This window comes from Gouania willdenowi, chromosome 19, assembly GCF_900634775.1.
Source record: "Gouania willdenowi chromosome 19, fGouWil2.1, whole genome shotgun sequence".
Classification (NCBI taxonomy): Eukaryota; Metazoa; Chordata; class Actinopteri; order Blenniiformes; family Gobiesocidae; genus Gouania; species Gouania willdenowi.
This window is the reverse complement of record NC_041062.1, coordinates 14,178,760-14,197,889: the sequence shown is the minus strand read 5'-3', so window position 1 is coordinate 14,197,889 and position 19,130 is coordinate 14,178,760. Positions and strand designations below refer to the sequence as shown.

Here is a 19,130-nt window from a genome sequence, read left to right as displayed (position 1 = left end):
GCGAGGATGTTGCAATACGACACTTGGGTCACGATACAATATCATCACGATATCACGATATATTGCAGTATTCTACCCAGTTAATATCCTAATTAAATGTAGAGATGAAAAAACAAGTAGCTGAATATGTTCATCATTCAGAGGACAATAATAAACTATTTGCTTGACTGACAATACATAAAAATAAGTCAAAATGTGTCCTGTACATACATGTTGCATATGTGCTCTATGACACTGAACACACTGACCTGAAAAGTATGAGGAAAATAAAGTGCAAAAAATAAAAAACAAAAAACAAAAATAAAAAAATATTTTTTTTTAAAAAATTGATTTAAAATCGGCACTCAAAAATCGCAATATATCATGAAATCAATTTTTTTTTCACACCCTTTCACTCTAGTCTACAGAACTTTGTTTATTTTGTATTGTGTATTTCATGTTCTAGTGTTGGTTGTCAACTCACTTTTGGAAATCAGTGCCAAACCTTGCACAAATACAATTTTAACATTCAAGTTTTAGTTTGAGGTAAAATCCTCAAAGGCTTGTTTTTTTTATTATTTTTTTTGTTTTTTTGTTTTTGTTCTGTTAGGAAATGTATTCACATTAGACCCTAAACTGAAGAATTTCTAATAAATATTTTAAATGAAATTTCAAGCAGAACTATATTTCCAAAAACAGATTTCCTCCATAACATTTATTCCTACATAAATAAATTCTGATCAGAATCTTTATGATCATTTCCATTTTGCAAACAACAATCTTCACCAAGTTGTTTTGCTACAGCCATTTTCTCAATTTTCTAACTTGCACACATTGTACTTGAGTGTTTATAACAACCATTTATTTAAAAAAATATGTGTTTCTCCATCCGTCAGTGGTCATTATGACTCCTTGGTTTAAGTTGAATGTGTGTGAAACCAAATGAAGAAGCTGATGCTGCAGAGTTATTGTATTGTATTGTTTGCTATTATGTGTTAGTGTGTCAGTGTGTATCAACCTCCACAAGTTAAATTAAACATTACTCTATTTTACCCCATTTCCCTCATGTGCAGTCCCCTCCAAGAGTATTAGAACGGTATTAGCAAGGTCAATTCTTACTTTTTTTCTTTACTGGTAGTATGTGTGTATTTATGAGTGTGTGTGTGTGTGGGTGTGTGTCACTCCTAAGCCGTATGTCCCTGTGCGCCGCCCTTGAATGGCTTTCCAGTAACACACATTAGAACCGAGCACAGAGTAATGTTAAAGATATGCAGAAAGCCTCCCTGTGTGTGTGTGTGTGCATGTGCGTGGATATGTGTGTCGTCCAAAAGCCTGTCTGACATAAACTCCTGCTTTGCTAATAAGATGATTGATAACATCATGAGTCAAAGGGAAAGAAATACAAGACCCCAAGTTTTTGTGTGTGCATGCGTGTGCGTGCGTGTGCGTGTGTGTGATTCCTTCATCTTGCCAGAGACAGCTTGTCTCCTGGCTCATGGCCATTGGAAATTAATGTCAGTATCAGCTTACATTTAAGTCATACGCAACATTGTAGAGAAAGTGGTCGGACAGTTACCAGCTGAGCAAGTGACCGACAGCGTAACAGGTCCGACGAAGAAGTTATGTCAACAGAATCTGAGCAAGATTCAAGGTCCAGGATTAGAAAGCTGTGCAGTGTTGCACTCAGTATCAACTTGAAAGAGTAGAACTGTTGGTTGTCACCAATTATCAGCTTCCAATCAACTTTTTTAAAAGGCCTGATTGCCAAGATCAACTTGAATAACTCAGCTGGTCAATGCTAGACAAAAGACTCACACCACAACACCGATGCTCCCAGCCTGCACCACATCATCTACTACCCGAGACCTTAACTTCACAACATGCTTTTTTTTAACGTTTCCATAATCTGTTTGATTTTCTTTCAACAAAGCTGTAATGCAGAACCTACCTTTGAGCACGGCGTGGCTGTTAGCACACTGAGGCAGTGGGTACGGCAAAGATGAGCGCGCACCGAGAGCGGTCGTGGCTTCAAGCAGTGCCCCAGTCAGCAGGGTACACACTGAAGTCCTCTGGTCACAAGCACGATAAGAACTGAACAAAAAGATGGAAAAATATCTCAAATTTTATCCTAAATACCTCTCGTCACACGGTCGAGTAACTTGTCTGCCCTGCTTGTATAAGAGAAATAACCCAGCTATGCCCATGCTTTTCCAGACATGCTGTACATAATATGAGGTCATCATAAATGACTTAAAGCATTCAGACTAGATTACACACGAGTTGGAAAACATGCACTTGATTGTGTTTATGCTTTAGTATTAAAACAGAGGAATCTTTAACTCAAACCTTGACAGATGTGATGGATGGCGACAACAGGGATTGGGTTTCAGATCAGTTATGGTGGGCCCAGTGCCCGCAGCATCTGAAGACCAATGAGGACCCTTAAGGCAGACGCTGTGATTGGATAACAACAGGTTCTTCTTGGCAGGGTGAGTAAGGCTGACTTCCTCTTGGTAGTGGAGGTACTTGTTGAACTGTGTGGGGGGGAAGAGTGACACCACAGACAAAAGATGAACCAGATGCAACTTTACCAACTGTGTCACTCTTTTAACGTTTGCTGTAATACATTCATTAATACCAACTAAGAGACCTATACTCAATCAGGTGTGATATTATATTGTTGATTTTTTTCAAAGATGTGTTTACAACAATTACTCTTCACACTATAGATTTCTATTGATGCAGTCAACATTTGAAGGCAGAGTAATTTCCATACCATATGTGTAGGAGGCAGCAGAAAACACACTGTAGTGATGCTCAAATAAGATGGGTTAAAAACACACATGCACAATAAAGTGAATAAAACGTGCAGTTGGTTTGCCTTTAACAGATGGAGTTTCTGTGTTTTTAAAAGATGTCATATGATTTTATTCCAAAAAAAAAAAAATGTCTTGTTCTGATCTCTGTACAAACCAAACGTTAAATTATACATGCATTTAAATTATACATACATTTAAAGCTACTGGGTACGATAAATACAATGTTTTAAACTGTATTTGTATTTTATTTCAAAGAAATGTTCCCATCCACTACTGATTTCTGTGTGAAATAAAAAACTCTGCTAAAGTGACATTTTGCGTGTTTTCACAGATTGAAAGTTAAGCCAAAGCAATGGCGGATGTTTCTACAGAAACACCTAAAAGCGACCGAAATTCCGTCTTACAAAGTGACGTCATATCACGGGGAACGCCATAGACAAACCAGAATTTTAAAAAGCCGTCAAAGAAATCACTGTAATAACAAGAAACATGGTGCTCCACCCATCATATTCCTACAACTTTTACCCTAAAAACAGAATATCAGAAGTTCAAACTCAACACGAGAACTTCCTAAACACAAAACCTAGACAGTTAACCTAGATTTAAGAAGAATATCGACATTTGCATTAGAAGGCCACATCTCTCAAGTCAGCTCCTCTCACTAAGGAGCTCTACGCATTCTGCAGTCGTGCATCAATCCTTGACAAGGGTCATTGAAACAAATAATAAAACTTCAGTATCAAAGCCAAAGCAAAACACAACTAATAAAGTTTAAACAAATGAAAACCAATATGTGAAATATGTGTTTCAGTTTCCTAGTTTTATTGTATGAATTCTGAATTATGACCTCACTGCAATTGTTCCCAGAAGTGATTTCCTCCCGAACGAGTCCACAATGAAAAATGAGTAGCAGGCAATAACATAGAAATGGACAGAAGAGAAAGAGCGATGGAAATGACCCCAGACTCTTTGAGACGGACAGATATGAGGGAGGATTGAGGGGGAGTTAGGGAGAGAGAGAAAAAAACATCAGACAGTTGTAAAGCAAAGAAAGAGGACAAATCAATGAGGGAGCTTCTACCAAGCAAACATGCTGACCTTAAAGGAGAACTCTTTTACTTTAATCATTCACTCTTCTCTTAGATCAAAATCCTGCTCACATAAAAGGAAGATCTAATGCAGAATGATTTGCTTTCTCAGTGTCCTAGCGTGAACCTGCCGATGACCTCCTCTGGCACGAATTTCAGAGAAAAGCCATTAAGTCCACACTGTGTGGCCAGATAAGTGGGCACTTACGCCTTCAGCTGGGAATGGATATCACCAAAATTGGAAAAAAAAAAAAAAAAAAAAAAATCAATATAAGTGACAAAGTGGGCAGCGAGTGAACAGAAGTTTAATGGGTAAATAGAGCTTGAGTTGATCAGTGATGTCAATTTAGTTAGTTTTACGACAGTGGACCTGCAGGAGGAAAAGGCTATGAGACACACACAGTGAACGTGATAGTACGTGACCAACGAGTTGTTTAGGTGGGATGGGTTTCCTGCATGGGATGTAGGCCTGGCTGTTGTCAGATCCGGGCTGTCCCTGGAGGAAAGGAGGCATACCAGTCCCCATGTTTAGAGGGCCACAAAGACGGAGAGTTTCATAGATAAAACCTTAACCAGGAAGACTCTGACAGCGCAATCCTCCACCAAGCCAGATATTGGCACTGCAGTTATCTGGATCAGTGATCCTGATCATGGTGCAATGATCATTCACACTTTAAAAGTTTGTAAGACATTTATATCCCCAGTAATAATAATAGAGTAGGTCCAACTATAAGCACACCCCCATTCTTTTCATAAAAATCTAGATGAAATACGTAAACTGGATCCAATCCGGATGAAACCCGGTGAGATAATTGAGGAGCCAACTCGACATAACTAAAGATTGGTCAATTACAACCCAAGATACACATTTTTTAAATTTCAACAATGATTAGATATTTTTTCATTTTTCAAACTGATCCAGAATCAGTAGACTGATCTAGATCCAAATTCGAAAAGACTACTCCATGGCGTAAGATTCATCTTTGGTTGAATCTTAGTCAGAATCTGTTTAAGTACTTGTGACGTAATCCTGCCAACAAGACAATCAAACAATTAAATAAACGCCAGTGAAAATATTAACTCCATGAAAAAGGTCACGAAGCTGTGATTCCATATCTGTTTTGTTTATTTCTTATTAACCATGCCTTTAGTGTTACACTAAAAACATGATAAGACTGTAATAAACTGCATTCCAGCACTTAGTTTTACTGATCAATGAATTCCTTCATTTTAAAAGATGAATATACAAACAAAACTAAGTAAAGAAGACATCTGACCAGTTGTTCCTTTCGTGTCTTATCCAAAACATTCAGTATCTGACTCTTCTGGTTAAAAAGTACTTTTTTTTTTTTTTTTTTTTTTTTTAACAAGCATCTTAAAACAACGCCTGTCCAGAGCGCAGACATAAAGTCTACAACATTAACAGCATATTTTTCCACATTCAATTAGAGGATGAAAACAAAAAGTTGGACTGGACCACACATACCACACGTGCCTTTTCTCTGCATTTAAAGGGAAGAGCTCTCAGTTAAGGATAGATTATCTTTTTTATTATTATTAATAGGAACTATTTAGGATCTCAGTTTTTTTTTGCTGTAGCTCAAATTAATAACAACAATTCCAGGTGGGATATGTATTTTAATTGATACTGTATCTGAAATCAATCATTCAGAGCAGCAAAAAAACCTCCATATTCATAATTAGTGAGGATGCAGTAAGGCATATTCTAGTTTCATGCTAGGCTAATGTAAGGTTAGTGCTCGGTTAATGTTATTGCTAGGTGAATGCTAATGCTAGGTAAATGCTAATGCTAGATTAATGCTAATGTTAGGCTAATACTAATGCTTGGTTAGTGCTACTGCTAGGTTAATGCTATTCCTAAGCTAATGTTAACACTAGGTTAATGCTAATGCTAGGCTAATACTAGCTAATGACAGGTTAGTTAACATTAGCATTAGCTAATGCTAATGCTAAGTTAATGCTAATGCTAGATTAATGCGAATGTTATTGCTAGGCTCATGTTAACGCTAGGCTAATACTAACGTTAGGCCAATATTAATGCTAGGTTACTGCTAATGCTAGGTGAATGCTATTGCTAGGCTAATGTTAACACTAGGCTAATGCTGACGCTAGGCTAATGCTTGCTAATGATAGGTTGGGTGCTAATGCTAGGTTAATGCTAATGCTAGGGTAATGCTAACATTAATGCTTTGCTAATGCTAATGATAGGTTAATGTCAATGCTAGGTTAATATTAATGCTAGGCTAATGCTAGTGGTAGCTAATGCTAGCCAATACTAATGCTAGTGGTAGCTAATACAGTGCGACGCTGGTCAGCACCTTTATTTTCTTCAGGAAATGCAAATATTCTAGTTTCATATACAATAAATATTTTGTTATGGTGAACGCAGTGTCATCCATCTAACAACCAACATACGTACCCCACCAACCCACCATCCATCACAATACAATGCATTCATATTCTTTAACTCAAGTTCAGATAAAAACTTTGCAAACATTTCATGATTTTTACTGATTCAGGCCCTATAGGTTTTACAACACAATCAGTATTGAGTCAAAGACAAAGGATGAGAGATTTTAAACTGAGGTTTAAACAGACATTCGCGCTATGAAGATATATGAAATATAAATCATTGTTAGAAATGACAAGCATCAAATGTCTCCTCTGGGATGTCAATAGTTTTACCATGTATGTCTCTAATTGTGTGAGGTTCTTACTTAACTTGTGTATCTTTAGCACATCTATACACTAGTGACCAGCTGAATCTAGACTGTGCATGAGAGCATAAGACTGTGTAAAAGTGAGCTCCACTCCAGGGGAGAGGGCAGGGAATGTGTGTGTTGCCTTTGATGGACACAACAGCTGTCCTCAACCACACAAACACACACAAACTAACACAGAACAACACATAGACAGACACGTAGCAGTACTGATGATAACTGACCCTGAGCTGCTGCTGTATCATCAATACTGGCTAAAAAATGTGCAAGAGAGAAGGAATACGAACTAGTTTAAACATTTATGAAAACCAAAAACAACAATTAACTAAACAAACTTTTAAAAAGTTCCCTTTGATATTGGCTGCCAGAAGGACAGACTGTGCACTTTTGTTTTATGTAGCTACAGTGAGAGCGGACAGGTGGATAATAATCATGTTCCATCTGACTTACATAAGTACAGACCATTCAACAATAATACTGTACATCCAGTAGGCTCTTCTTCCTGGTAAATTACACTCGTATTGACATTGCCATTGAACCAGTAAAGAGAACTGGCAGTTGCCACTCACCCTGGACTGCATCTCAAGTTACAGTGGTACATGTGTAGCAAATGCTAATGGTTTAAGCTCAATGAGGGTTAAAGGCATCAACTGATACAATTCAGGAAAGGCTAAATTGATTTATTCATAATAACACAGTAAAGCAGTGGTTCCCAAACTGTGGGGTCACACTGTTAGGTGGGAAATGTCGTCTTGGATAATAAGGGGGACGCGATGGGGGGATGAGAGGTGCTAGATTGGAGTATGAAAAATAGAAATTAAATAAAGAGCTTTATTACTGTTCTAAAATATGTTATTGCAAATGTTGTTTTATGAGATTTAAGGAATAATAGTAACACAAATGTTTTTTCCCCAAAAAGGTCACACTTTTTTTGTCGCAAAGGGGGGGGCCCTGAGACTTTTTCATTTTTCAAAGGGGGGGTGCAGCAAAAACAGTTTGGGAACCACTGCCTTAAAGCATGATGTATGTCAACTTTTTTTTGCTTCATATGTTCTAATTAATTTAAGCTAAATGAACAATACATACAACTGAATACAAATTACAACAAAACAAACTATGGGGAGGGGGAGAGGGGGGAGCAGCACACATTCATTGTTTTACAATTGTTCTCCGTACTTTTGTTCCACTTTAAACTCTATCTATCTATAATCTATCTATAAAAGCAAGAAAGGTCTATGTGTGTGTGTGTGTGTGTGTTTGAGGAGCAAATACTTCCCCGACGCAATATCTGTTTGACCTGAAACTTGTGTGCATCTGTTATTTTGGAGTAATTTGGTAATTTCAAAACCAATTTGGTCATTTCGCAATCATTATTATCATTAGCGTGATTTTAACATCCAACATTTTTTTTGAGCAGCAGTAGTAGCAGCAGCAGCAGCAATAGTATTTTATTATCATTGTTGTTGTTATTGCCACTGCGCAGGTGTAAACCACAGGCTTATGTCCCATTGGGTGTGAAAAGCTTGAGAACAACTGTATTACATGGTTACCTTTGCAATGAACCTAAATGGGATCTTTTAATATCGCAATCCAAATATTTATGATATTAGTTCTGCACCACTTGTTTCTTGCACAATCAACCACAAACACATAAAAAACTTATTATTTTAATGAACTGGAAAGTGAGAAAGCCAAACTGCTTTCACATAGACAATTGGGTTAAGGACTATATGGAACATGCTGCATCTTTTTTGCAAGATACAGATTATAAACGTAAAGATATCATGGACTTGGTCAGAACGGCATTTTCCAAATAATGTTGTTTTATTTTTAATGCGTTTAATGGATGTAAACTTATGGTCTAACACAGGGGTCAGCAACCTTTACTCTCAAAGGAGCCATTTTGCCCAGTCTCACCAGGATTAAAGTCCTTCTGGAGCCGAAAAAAAAAGAAAAAAAAAAAAAAAAAACCTTCTCAATGCAAACAATACAGTGTATAAAATTCTATAAAGTTGAAATAATATCAAATAATTTTATGAGTTAATGAATTTAATTTCTTGCAACATATCAAGCAATCTATTTTCTTCCAGAATAGTCTTTTTGTTAGTTTTGTTATCTTACCAGGGATTTCATTACAACTTAAAGTTAGCCACAGGTGCAAGTTATTGCACAATGTGATTTATTTTTAGGTTAACAAATTGTTTTTATCCTAATTTTATTTGAAGTTAATGTCATTATTCATCAATACCCTCTGTAAGAAATAATAATTAATTATTTTATTAAGTTTTTGAAAGCTATCTAGAGCCATTGCAAAAGAGTCAAAGAGCCACATGTGGCTCCAGAGCCGCAGGTTGCAGACACCTGGTCTAACATATTCATATTCACTAAAGCCCCGATATTGCTGTTTCACATTTTCTCATGTCTGTAAGCTTATTTGAATTAGATGTGTGGGTAAAATGTACCTTATTAGCATCTATAGAAAAATCTAACAGACTATAATTTAAACTGCAAATTATAACACCAAAATATCATTCAATTAGGTTATTCCAGATTAATATTATTGAAAATGTCTGATAGTGTTGTACTGGCTGTTTTGCGAAAAAAGTGCCTTTCAAACCATATTTTGTATCTAATTTTCCAACTATCAAATTTCAGGGTTTTTTTTTATATCGGATATCGGTCCAATATCAGCCAGAAAACGAATATCGGATTTTATCGGACTGCATCTGAAATCTCCAATATAAGTTTTTGCTGTTTTTGGCCCTGCCTTCAGTTGTTCCCACCATATACTGACAGTAAGAAATATTTAAAGTGAACTTGAATTGTTGACTATTGTTCTCTGAATAACCTCACTTGATCAAGCCTTTTCTAAGATTCCACACTACAAAATAAGTCGGATCGATATCAGTATTGGCCAATACTCAAGGCTGCAATATCGATATCCAATCGGAAGTGAAAAAGTTGTATCGGGACATCCCTAACCTTTACCAAATAAAATCCCCTTTGAAAAAAAAAAAAAAAAACTATAACCCAGTAAGCCCATGTCTTGTAAAGTCCATAACTTTACCATGAACAGTCAGATCACGTTCTCATTATTAAAGAGAAATCAAACAAACAGGCTACTCTCTGAAAAAGGAATAAGTTATAGGAAGAGTTTTATCCTGACTGGTGACCCAGCAGGTGGCCTACATGTAAAGCATGACTCTATGGGCTGTGATTGTGAATGTATATTACCTTCTCTCATTTCACAAAGGCGACTGCTCCTGATGAGAATCAGCCCCATTAGCAGCATGTTGGCTAAATTGCCTGCCTGGCAACAGCCATTCTGGGAAAGGATTAGCGAGGGGCACAACCAGTACCGACTACTGAACTTTGAGCTGCAAGCCTCACACACAAAGACACACAAATATACGTCATGGCTCGTGCTCGTGCTGTTCAGTTGGTATGAGAATGAAGGACACTAGTGAAAACTCACGATGTCCGTCTGAAATCCAACCACCCGCATCTTGACCTTTTTACTTTCATGTCTCAGTAAAACAACACGCTGCTAGATATTCCCACAGCGACAGCCACTTTTCCAATGCATTAAATATACACCGACATTCACTCTGGAATTCATGATCAGAATCTATAGCATTATAAAATCCAGAGATTGATGTCTAAAAAACGCTAAAACACTTTACATTATGATCTTGTACATTCTCCATTGCGATAGCATTTCAAATCAACTCATATGTGCACAATATATAAGGATTTAAAGAAAATAGCCCATGGATGCCTTAATTCAAGAAATTGTTTTGACTGAAATCTACTTTTAGAAGCATCGTGGAGGGTCGAGGTTAGCTGAGACTAGCAGGGGTCAGTCTGTTGCTGTAGCCTCTGGACGCGAAGCAAAGATCTAAGCCTTAACCTTTCTCAAGGCCAGAGCATTGGGATTCAGGTTTGCTTACATAATAACTGTATTATTCTACCTCAAATCCTTTGAAATATAGGGCATGAAGGGTTTTTCTTATCACACACACACACTCTCTAAAGAATCAAAAGGGCTGCAAACAGATTAAATAAACTTCCACCTTAAAGTTTAAGTACAGCTGACAAAGATTTAAAACAACATCTTTATGAGTTTAGAATGACATATATTGGATGTCATTCTTTGACTTCAATCGATTTCCTCTTACATACAGTTTTATCCGCGCAACTTTCTGGTTTGCATCACCAAGAAACAGCCGACATCCAGTTGTGTCCTTTCGCTCTGTGCTAACCTTTCCTGCCACTGCCTCCCAAACGTAATGTTTGCTTTTCTGCAGCTAAAGCCTGGACTTTCTCACTGCTGAGCTGACTGCTGGACTCTTCTACACATTCAAAAACCCTGGAATTTTGCAAAAGTTAAGTTCTGCTACACGCAATAGAGCCTAAACTAGGACTTGGCAAAGAAAGAAAAAAAAGGAAACCATCAAGTTAAGAAAAGAAAATTAACTTTGTTGAAGTAATGACAACATGTTTTTTAAAATGGCTCATTCCCATTATCCTGTTGAGGAGAACCCAATTAAACAAATAACCAAATTTGCATTCAACACTTGTAGAAATGTATCCATGCAATGTCTTCCATTTGACAACTATGTCCTTATAATAATGCGTTACTACATATCTTACTCTATCAGTCTGGATTTCTTTAAACACACAGGTTGTGTATAACTACAGGTTCATGCAAAGTTTTCATGTATTTTGTGGTTTTTATCTAAGTGTATGTAGGTAGGTGGTCTGTGTGCACACTCATCTCTGCTACTCAGTCACTTGATGAAGTGTTTAGAGAATCCCGATGTCTGAGTATCTGCTTCTGGAAAGGGCAGGTCATACTTTGGGTTGTATAAACACAGAGGCTGCTTTCCTACTGAGATCAGGATCATCTGATATAAAACTAAGTTCTTCTACTAGTTAAAAACAATAGACTTTAACCAGATGAGGATAGACAACAATATCAAGGAATTACCTTTCAATAAAAGCCAACAATAACCACATAGAAAGATTAATCTGTGCTTATCATGAGATCATTTTTCTTGACTCATCAACCGTGATATCAAATGTATGATTTCTAGTCATTTATTTTGATTCTGTCAAATAAGAGGTGATCAGATTGTTCTATGAATATGGGGGTAGCATGTACATACAGTATATTAAGTAACATACACTGCAGAAGAAGACCAACTAACAGACTTTGTTAGATATCTAATCTTCCATTATGATTATTTTACATAATAATGAATACAAAAGTGCAAAAGACAAAGAAGGTTGGACGGAAGTTAGCCAATACATGCTGAGAAATGTTGCCTGAAGCAGAGGACAACAATGGAATAAAAGAAAAGGTCAAAATGAACAAGGAAAGAACTAAAAACTAGTAGTATAAGTAAAATAAGAATTAAAAAATAGAGTACGAACATAAAAACAAATGAGAAGCATAAGAACGGACCACATAAGCCTTGAAGTAATGGGTAGAAAGTGCTTGAATTTCTCCAAGCATTTTCTCACCCCTATTTAACTACAGTACACACTAGAGCTGCTCAATTAATCAAAGTTCGATTAGGATTTTGATTATTACATCCAACAATTAAAAAAAAATAAAAAATTATGTTGTTTTTGTAACATGTTTTATTCGCTAAATAAAACAAACCCTCTATTTCGGACAGCTACAAATAATAAAGCTTGGTACACACGTTAATAATACTAACTTGGAGTTGTTTAATATACGCACATGCAAGCTCCTCCCCTCCACCCCGCCCCTCTCAAAGCCAAAGCTAGCCTGCAGGCCAACATGAGGAAAGTTGTTGCTAGTGGTCTTTAAACATGGCAGGAGAAACGCAGCAAACCCAAAGCAAGGCAAGTCAAATCTCTTATATGGGAACACTTTGGGTTTGATGATGAAGACCTACAGCAAAGACGCATCACGTGCAAGAAGTGTTTTGTTTTGTGCAAAAGTGAACATACTTGAAGGATTTTATTTATGTTTAAAGAATATATTTTATGTTTTTTTTTCTTCTTTTGTACAAAAAATAAAACACTTTTTGATTGACAAATAATCAAAATAATTTCAATTATGACTAAAATAATCCTGATTATCATTTTTTATATAATCGAGCAGCCCTAGTACACACAAGTTGGCATTGTGTCTAACATTGGTGTCACACAATAAAAAACAAAACACAAATAAGAAAGAATATTTGCTCTAAACATCTATTTGAAATTAGCCTGTAACAAACAACCACCAGGAATGAACACTGTTTTTCCCCCCAAGTTGGAAAAACTACAACATAGATTTACATATTATTGGATTGGGATTGGATTAATGGGTCATTAACCCCTTTTAGGAACACTATGAGGGGAAAAAACAAGTGAATTAAGCAGAAAGTGCAACACTTCAGCAGATTTACAGGGAAAACCTAAAAAAAATTAAATTTTTAGGGAGAGATGGAGAGTAAATATGACTTGAATTAATATGTATTTATTTACAAAAAATATCTTTTCCTGGACCCCTCTCCGACTATATCTAGTGTCTGAAACTAGGAGTTTACAATGACAAAGCAGGGACAAAAAGGGAACTGCAGAATATTTGTTAGTCCAAAAAGTGAGAAAAAAAAACATCATTATTCCCCTTAGTGATGATTATTTCAGAGCAAATGTGTGTCATTTTAGTACCAGTGGGTACTATCCTCTAAAGAAAATGACCTCCAGAGCAGAACCCGACACCAAAGGCAAGGTGACAGCTGGTAAAACTAAGTGTTGTTCAATGAAATCTCTCTATTGGGACAAAAATATGTGATAAAAATATACCCTGCTAAACATTATACCACATTTAATCACATCATACTGTATCATCTGCATCAGACACTCAAATACTAAATCCAACACCACCACAATGTGCTGAATGGCATCAAGCAGTAAATATCTTATTTATGTTTGTCTGTTTCTGTTCTGTGACATTAAATCTTCATTTTATTCACAAATTTACTTCACGAGTAATTTGCAATTCACTTGCTAATCCACAGCGAGTTTAAAAACCTAATTTTAGGGCTAAACTAAAAGCAATCAACATCTGCGAATCAGGTTAAAACAATTGAATAAGCTTCTGGCTAATGGTGGATAATCTATCCAGAGTAGATCGAGTTTACCATAGTTACTAATTGATCATGTGTTGTCTTTCTAAAATGATAAATAGTGCTGGTATACAGCCCAGCGGGACAAAAAAAGAAATTAAAGACAAATATGGGAACCAAATCCTAGTTGGAGCATTTTTCTTTTTTTATTTAATTTATTGACATTAAGTTAAGGGAAGACTAGTTGTTTTTTTTTTTGTTGTTTTTCTGTGAAGTTGATATTACTAAAAGGAAACATGACAGAGGAGAGAAAGTGAGAAAAAAGGAGTGGGGTCATCGTGAGGGCCCCGAACAACCTGGAACCCATTACCCACAGCACCCAGCAGGACCACTCCCCCACTCACTGTTCTCATGATGTCATTCAGCCAACCGCAAAACTCGTCTGCACAGCAGCACACAGCACTCGCTCCGACAGCCTGACTTGCTCCATGAACATACAACTCTTCTTTCTCACTATTGCTGCTTTTCTGCAAGGGGGACTAAGGCCTCGAAGAAGTTACTGGTATTTCTCTTTATGTGTACATTGTGGAGACCAATAAGAAAATGTGAATTTAACGTTACAAGACATTGCATCTGTTGCCTCATAAAAACTCAACTTTTCTCAAGCATTGCCTTACAGCTATTTTATTATTGCAATGTAAACAAACGCCAACTATTCCCATCTGAATCCTGAACGATAATATTTACATGAAGTTTCATCTCATCCTCCAGCTGTTTAGATTTTTTTTTTTTTTTTCCCACTTTTCTTCATTTTAATAGTTTTCTGATGTTGAAATATTGAACTTCTGCTTGCATTTAAGTTTGAATTAGACCTTCAGCTCAATGAACTCCTTAAATCCCACAGCTGTAATGTTCATCAGTGGGCCATCAAATCGGACGCCGTGAGACGCTATGAATCAAAAATGCGGAAAGCTAAAAGTTTTTTTTTTTTTTTTGCAAAGTTATGCCAGACCTCACAGCGGTTTACTTACTTTAGGCAGATATACTGAAGAGAAGAGTAGAAAAGCCACCGAGCTCCAGTCCCTCCTAGTCTGTGCACACTTTGAGGGGTGAGTGAGGAGAGGAGAGAGCGAGGGGGAAGACGGAGCGAGAGTGCACGAGATCCTTGCAAACAGTTGAGGAGATAAATAAGAGAAAGTGGAGAGAGAGGAAGATGTGAGGTTAAAGAAGAAAACAGAGTGATTTAGAGATCTCTCCCCAATGCAGAGGGTACCCCCATATTAGGTTATGAGGCAAGAAGGCAGATTTTATCAGAGCGCACTCTAAACACGCGAAGACAGAGGAGACACTGGTATACAAGGTTACAATCGATCCTTTCCCAGAGAGCCTGTCCAATGTGTAAACACAGTCTGACAAAACTCAAATAAGACCTCAGTGTTTTGAGAAGTATATATTGCACAGGACTGGAAAAATGGCTGCTCCAGCCTAACACCATCACTCATCAAACCTCAAACCATTTTCCACCGCAAATAATTAATTTCAAATCAATCTGGGAGACGTATGGAGATAGTTTTTGACTTATGCACTGAATGAAAAACAGTCGAGACGCGCATTTGCTCTAGAAGAGAAGAAGTGCATTCAATTAAAGATAACAATTACTGTTTGATCGAGATTACATTTATCAACAACTGTTGTTCAATGGAAATGAGCAAAACATTATTGATTACTTAAAATTCTAAGCTACCAACTTAAAATAATCGCAAATAGTTTGTAAATAACAGGAAAACAGATCTTGTATTGTACATCTAATAAAGCCCACAGTGGTACTACAAATCCACAATGTTCTAGCTCTAAAGATTCCTTTATTAATTAGATCACGTGTGAAACTCAAAGCACGGGGGCCAAATCCGGCCCTTTAGAGCATCAAATCTGGCCCGCTCGAGAAAGTAAAAATTATTAAAAAAAAAAAACATGAAAACATTTTTAAATTGCCAACTAATTCAGTTGTAGATTTAAAAAAAATCTATTAATAATTAACAATATTTGCAGAGCTCAGTTTTCCAGTTCACATGACGGCAGTCATTTTTTATCTCAAATTGTTGAAAGAACAAATTTTCTTCTAATTATTCCACGAAATTTCCCCAAATTCCCAAAAAATCCGGGAAATTAAGTTAAGATCCTGCAGAGATTGATATACTTACCAGTTCATACTTTATCATTTATATATCATTTATACGTGGAAGTGCAAACCAGGGGCATGTTAATGTTGACTCTACTCTTTTTCCCACCTAAAATCTGTGGCCCATTTAAGCTCAAACTGGTCCATATTTGGTCCCTGAACTAGATATTGCCTGTCATCAATATCTACTCAAGCTGTAGGATGGTTAAAGCAACCTCAACGTCTCCAAATCTTATCTTTGGCCTTATGTATTTTGTAATTTAATGCAACCCAAGTAGCCTCAACACTCAAAGGTGGAGTCTGTAATCCTGGTCTTTCCATCCTGAGAGTATAGTCAATACATTATGTATTCAGTAAAAGGAACGAAAAGAATCAGAGCTGGAATCCTGTAAAAACTCTGACCAATCCCTGCCATTCGGTCCAAATAGAAAGAACCAATCAGATGTTTTCATGACTCATCCTAGCCTCGCCCCCCTCTGTCCCTACCTTCTAGTAAATAAAAAGGATATAAGTCAACTTCCTTTAACAATATATCATTATTCTACACCTTTGAAGGAGCCGGGCCCTACACACCCTGAGGAAGATGCTATAGTTTATGTGCAAACAAACTGAGATGATAGACAAACTGTATTGATTAGTTGGGCCTTATATCTACACTCACGCATCATAACAATTCAAATGAATACAGTGCATCTTATTGAATTTGTTAATCAAGTGGGAGAATTCATCGGTTTCATTAGCAGTCAAACATCAAAGTGGTCTCAGAACAAAGCAAACAGCTGGCCTGCCATCATTCTTCCCTTAGCATCACTTTGATCAATAGTCAGCTAATGAGAACGATCACAAGAGGCTGTAAAGGGAATCAGATACGAGCATTACATGTTGTACACTTATTACATCATTCATCTTTAGAGCAAATCAAACCAAGAAAGCAGCAGTAATGATGGCATGACTGCATTGCTGTTTGTTTTATAAGCAGGAACAGTGACATCATCTCGAAAGTTAATATTTGAATTATGAACACAAAAAATAAGAAAAAAAATTTAGAAAAGAACACTATTGTGTGCTGCCCTCTGGTGGATGGACAAGACAGTGAAAACATATCTTTAGTAACTCATAAAAACCCTTTATCAAGGATATCCAGGTGAAAATAATAAAGTCAAACAAAAATATAAAACTTATTTCACACAAATGGTTGACATTTTTGGAAAGGATTCGTTCAGTTTAATGCTCGATAAACCCCTAATCCTTTAGAATTAACACAACCATTCAAACAGTCACTCCTCGTCCCAATTTGAGATGTAAATACACCAGTAATGCATATTTTCTAATGGTACAAAGAAACATACCGTATACTGTATCACACTTACAGAAACCGCCTAAACTCAAGTCAGCAAAAAATTTCTAGTGGAGGATTTTTCCTTCCATAATAAGAGACAAATCGTAGCTCCCACCTTTTTGGGTGATGCAATTGAAAGTTTCGTTCTTCCACTAGATGGCATCAAAGACCAAGTCATGAGTTAATGATGACATCTTATCTACTTAATGCCTTGTATCAAACAACCAGGGGTTAAATTACATCACATGGAGGTAAACAGCTTTATATTGAGCAACACTTTGTAGAAAAGGGCTTAAATCCCCACTATGATCTAGACTTATTGAAAAAAGCTAATACATTTTAAGCTAGTGCTGTACACCCTCCTGAAAAGAATAAAAGCTCTAGTTTTAGCCAAATCCCCTAGGGTCGACCTCTTGAATTATGTACTAAAGTCTAAGGAAACGGAGGTGGCTGGCTTTTTTTAGGGCAATTGTAGTATTCTTTGAGCTAAACAATTAAAACACAATAGTTGTGTGCTCACAATTTGGCTTTTCTTCAGAAAAAGTGCAGGCTGACTTACATGGAATATGTTGTGTTTAGGAGGTTTAGATCGAACATTGAAACATAGTAAAGTAGTAGTGGAGTCAGAAGGTTTCAAACTGAGATTTTGAGTTTTAAAATCCACTTATTTGCTCAAAGTTAAGAGTGATGAAGACTGGCAGTTGACAGTCGAAACATGTCAGGAGATAAACATTTCCTGAAAAACCTTGTCTGAATAAACAAAACCTCAATTTAACATACTGTTCAAAAAGAAGACAACATTAATCTTGCTAAATCTATTACATGGAAGTCAATTGAAACTTCAAAGAAACCATCAAAGGCGATCAGCAGAACTCCTCTGACGAAGACTGGCAGTTGAAAGTCAAAACATGTCAGGAGATAAAAATGTCCTGAAAAACCTTGTCTGAGTAAATGAAACCTCAACTTAACATAATGTTAAAAAAAGAAGACAAAAATTCACACTGGGGAACCATCAAAGGCAATCAGTAGAACTCCTCAGCTAAAGACTGCAGTTGACATTTGAAAGATGTCGGGAGTTAAAAAAATTCCTGAAAAACTTTGTCCCAATTAACGAAATCTCAACTTAACATACTGTTCAAAAAGAGGACAAAATTAATCTTGCTGGAACTATAACATGGAACTCAAGTGAAACGTCAAAGGAACCATCAAAGGCGATCAGCAGAACTGCTCTGACGAAAACTAGCAATTGACAGTCAAAACATGTTGGGAGATAAATATTTCCTACAAAATCTTGTCCGAGTAAACAAAACTTCAACTTAACATACTGTTCAAAAAGAAAACAAAATGAATCTCGCTGGAACTATACATGGAAGTCAAGTGAAACTTCAAAGGAACCATCAAAGGCGATCAGCAGTTCTCCTCTGACGAAAATAGGCAGTTGACAGTCGAAACATGTCGGGAGTTAAAAAATTCCTGAAAGACTTTGTCCGAAGAAACCAAACCTCAACTTAACATACTGTTCAAAAAGAAGACAAAATTTATCTCGCTGGAACTAGTATTCGTTTGTGGTTTTGTCAATGTTCACATTTTAATTACTGTACACACTTTTCATGGGATCTGTTGGAGACTGGACTGAAAATACAGTGTATCATTCAACACATCAAGAGCTGTGTGAGGACACAGGCCAGTGTTCTGAACTGTGCAATTTCACGTAGAGATGCAAGAGAAGTCTGAGCCATTAGCCAACACACCCAGAGAGAGCTGACACACACACAGAAACAAGCACTGACCGGGGCAGCCACGGGAGCACGACATACACAGAAGCACAAAGAGCAGAGCACATGGACTCAGAGTATATACATTTTAAACAAAACAAAAAAAAATCCCATAAAACCTG

The 19,130-nt window shown here is 36.8% G+C and overlaps 1 protein-coding gene across 7 annotated transcripts in view; it reads right to left on the bottom strand.

The window, feature by feature from the left end:
* Positions 1 to 19,130, bottom strand: part of plce1 (phospholipase C, epsilon 1) — a 95,918-nt gene that overhangs the window by 46,732 nt on the left and 30,056 nt on the right. For all 7 annotated transcript variants that reach the window (XM_028476063.1, XM_028476066.1, XM_028476067.1 and 4 more), the window contains exons 6-7: positions 2,326 to 2,513; positions 1,928 to 2,070 (exon numbers count right to left, since the gene is read on the bottom strand). In XM_028476063.1, the coding sequence (XP_028331864.1) occupies positions 1,928 to 2,070; positions 2,326 to 2,513 (331 nt within the window). The remainder of the gene's footprint in view (positions 1 to 1,927; positions 2,071 to 2,325; positions 2,514 to 19,130) is intronic.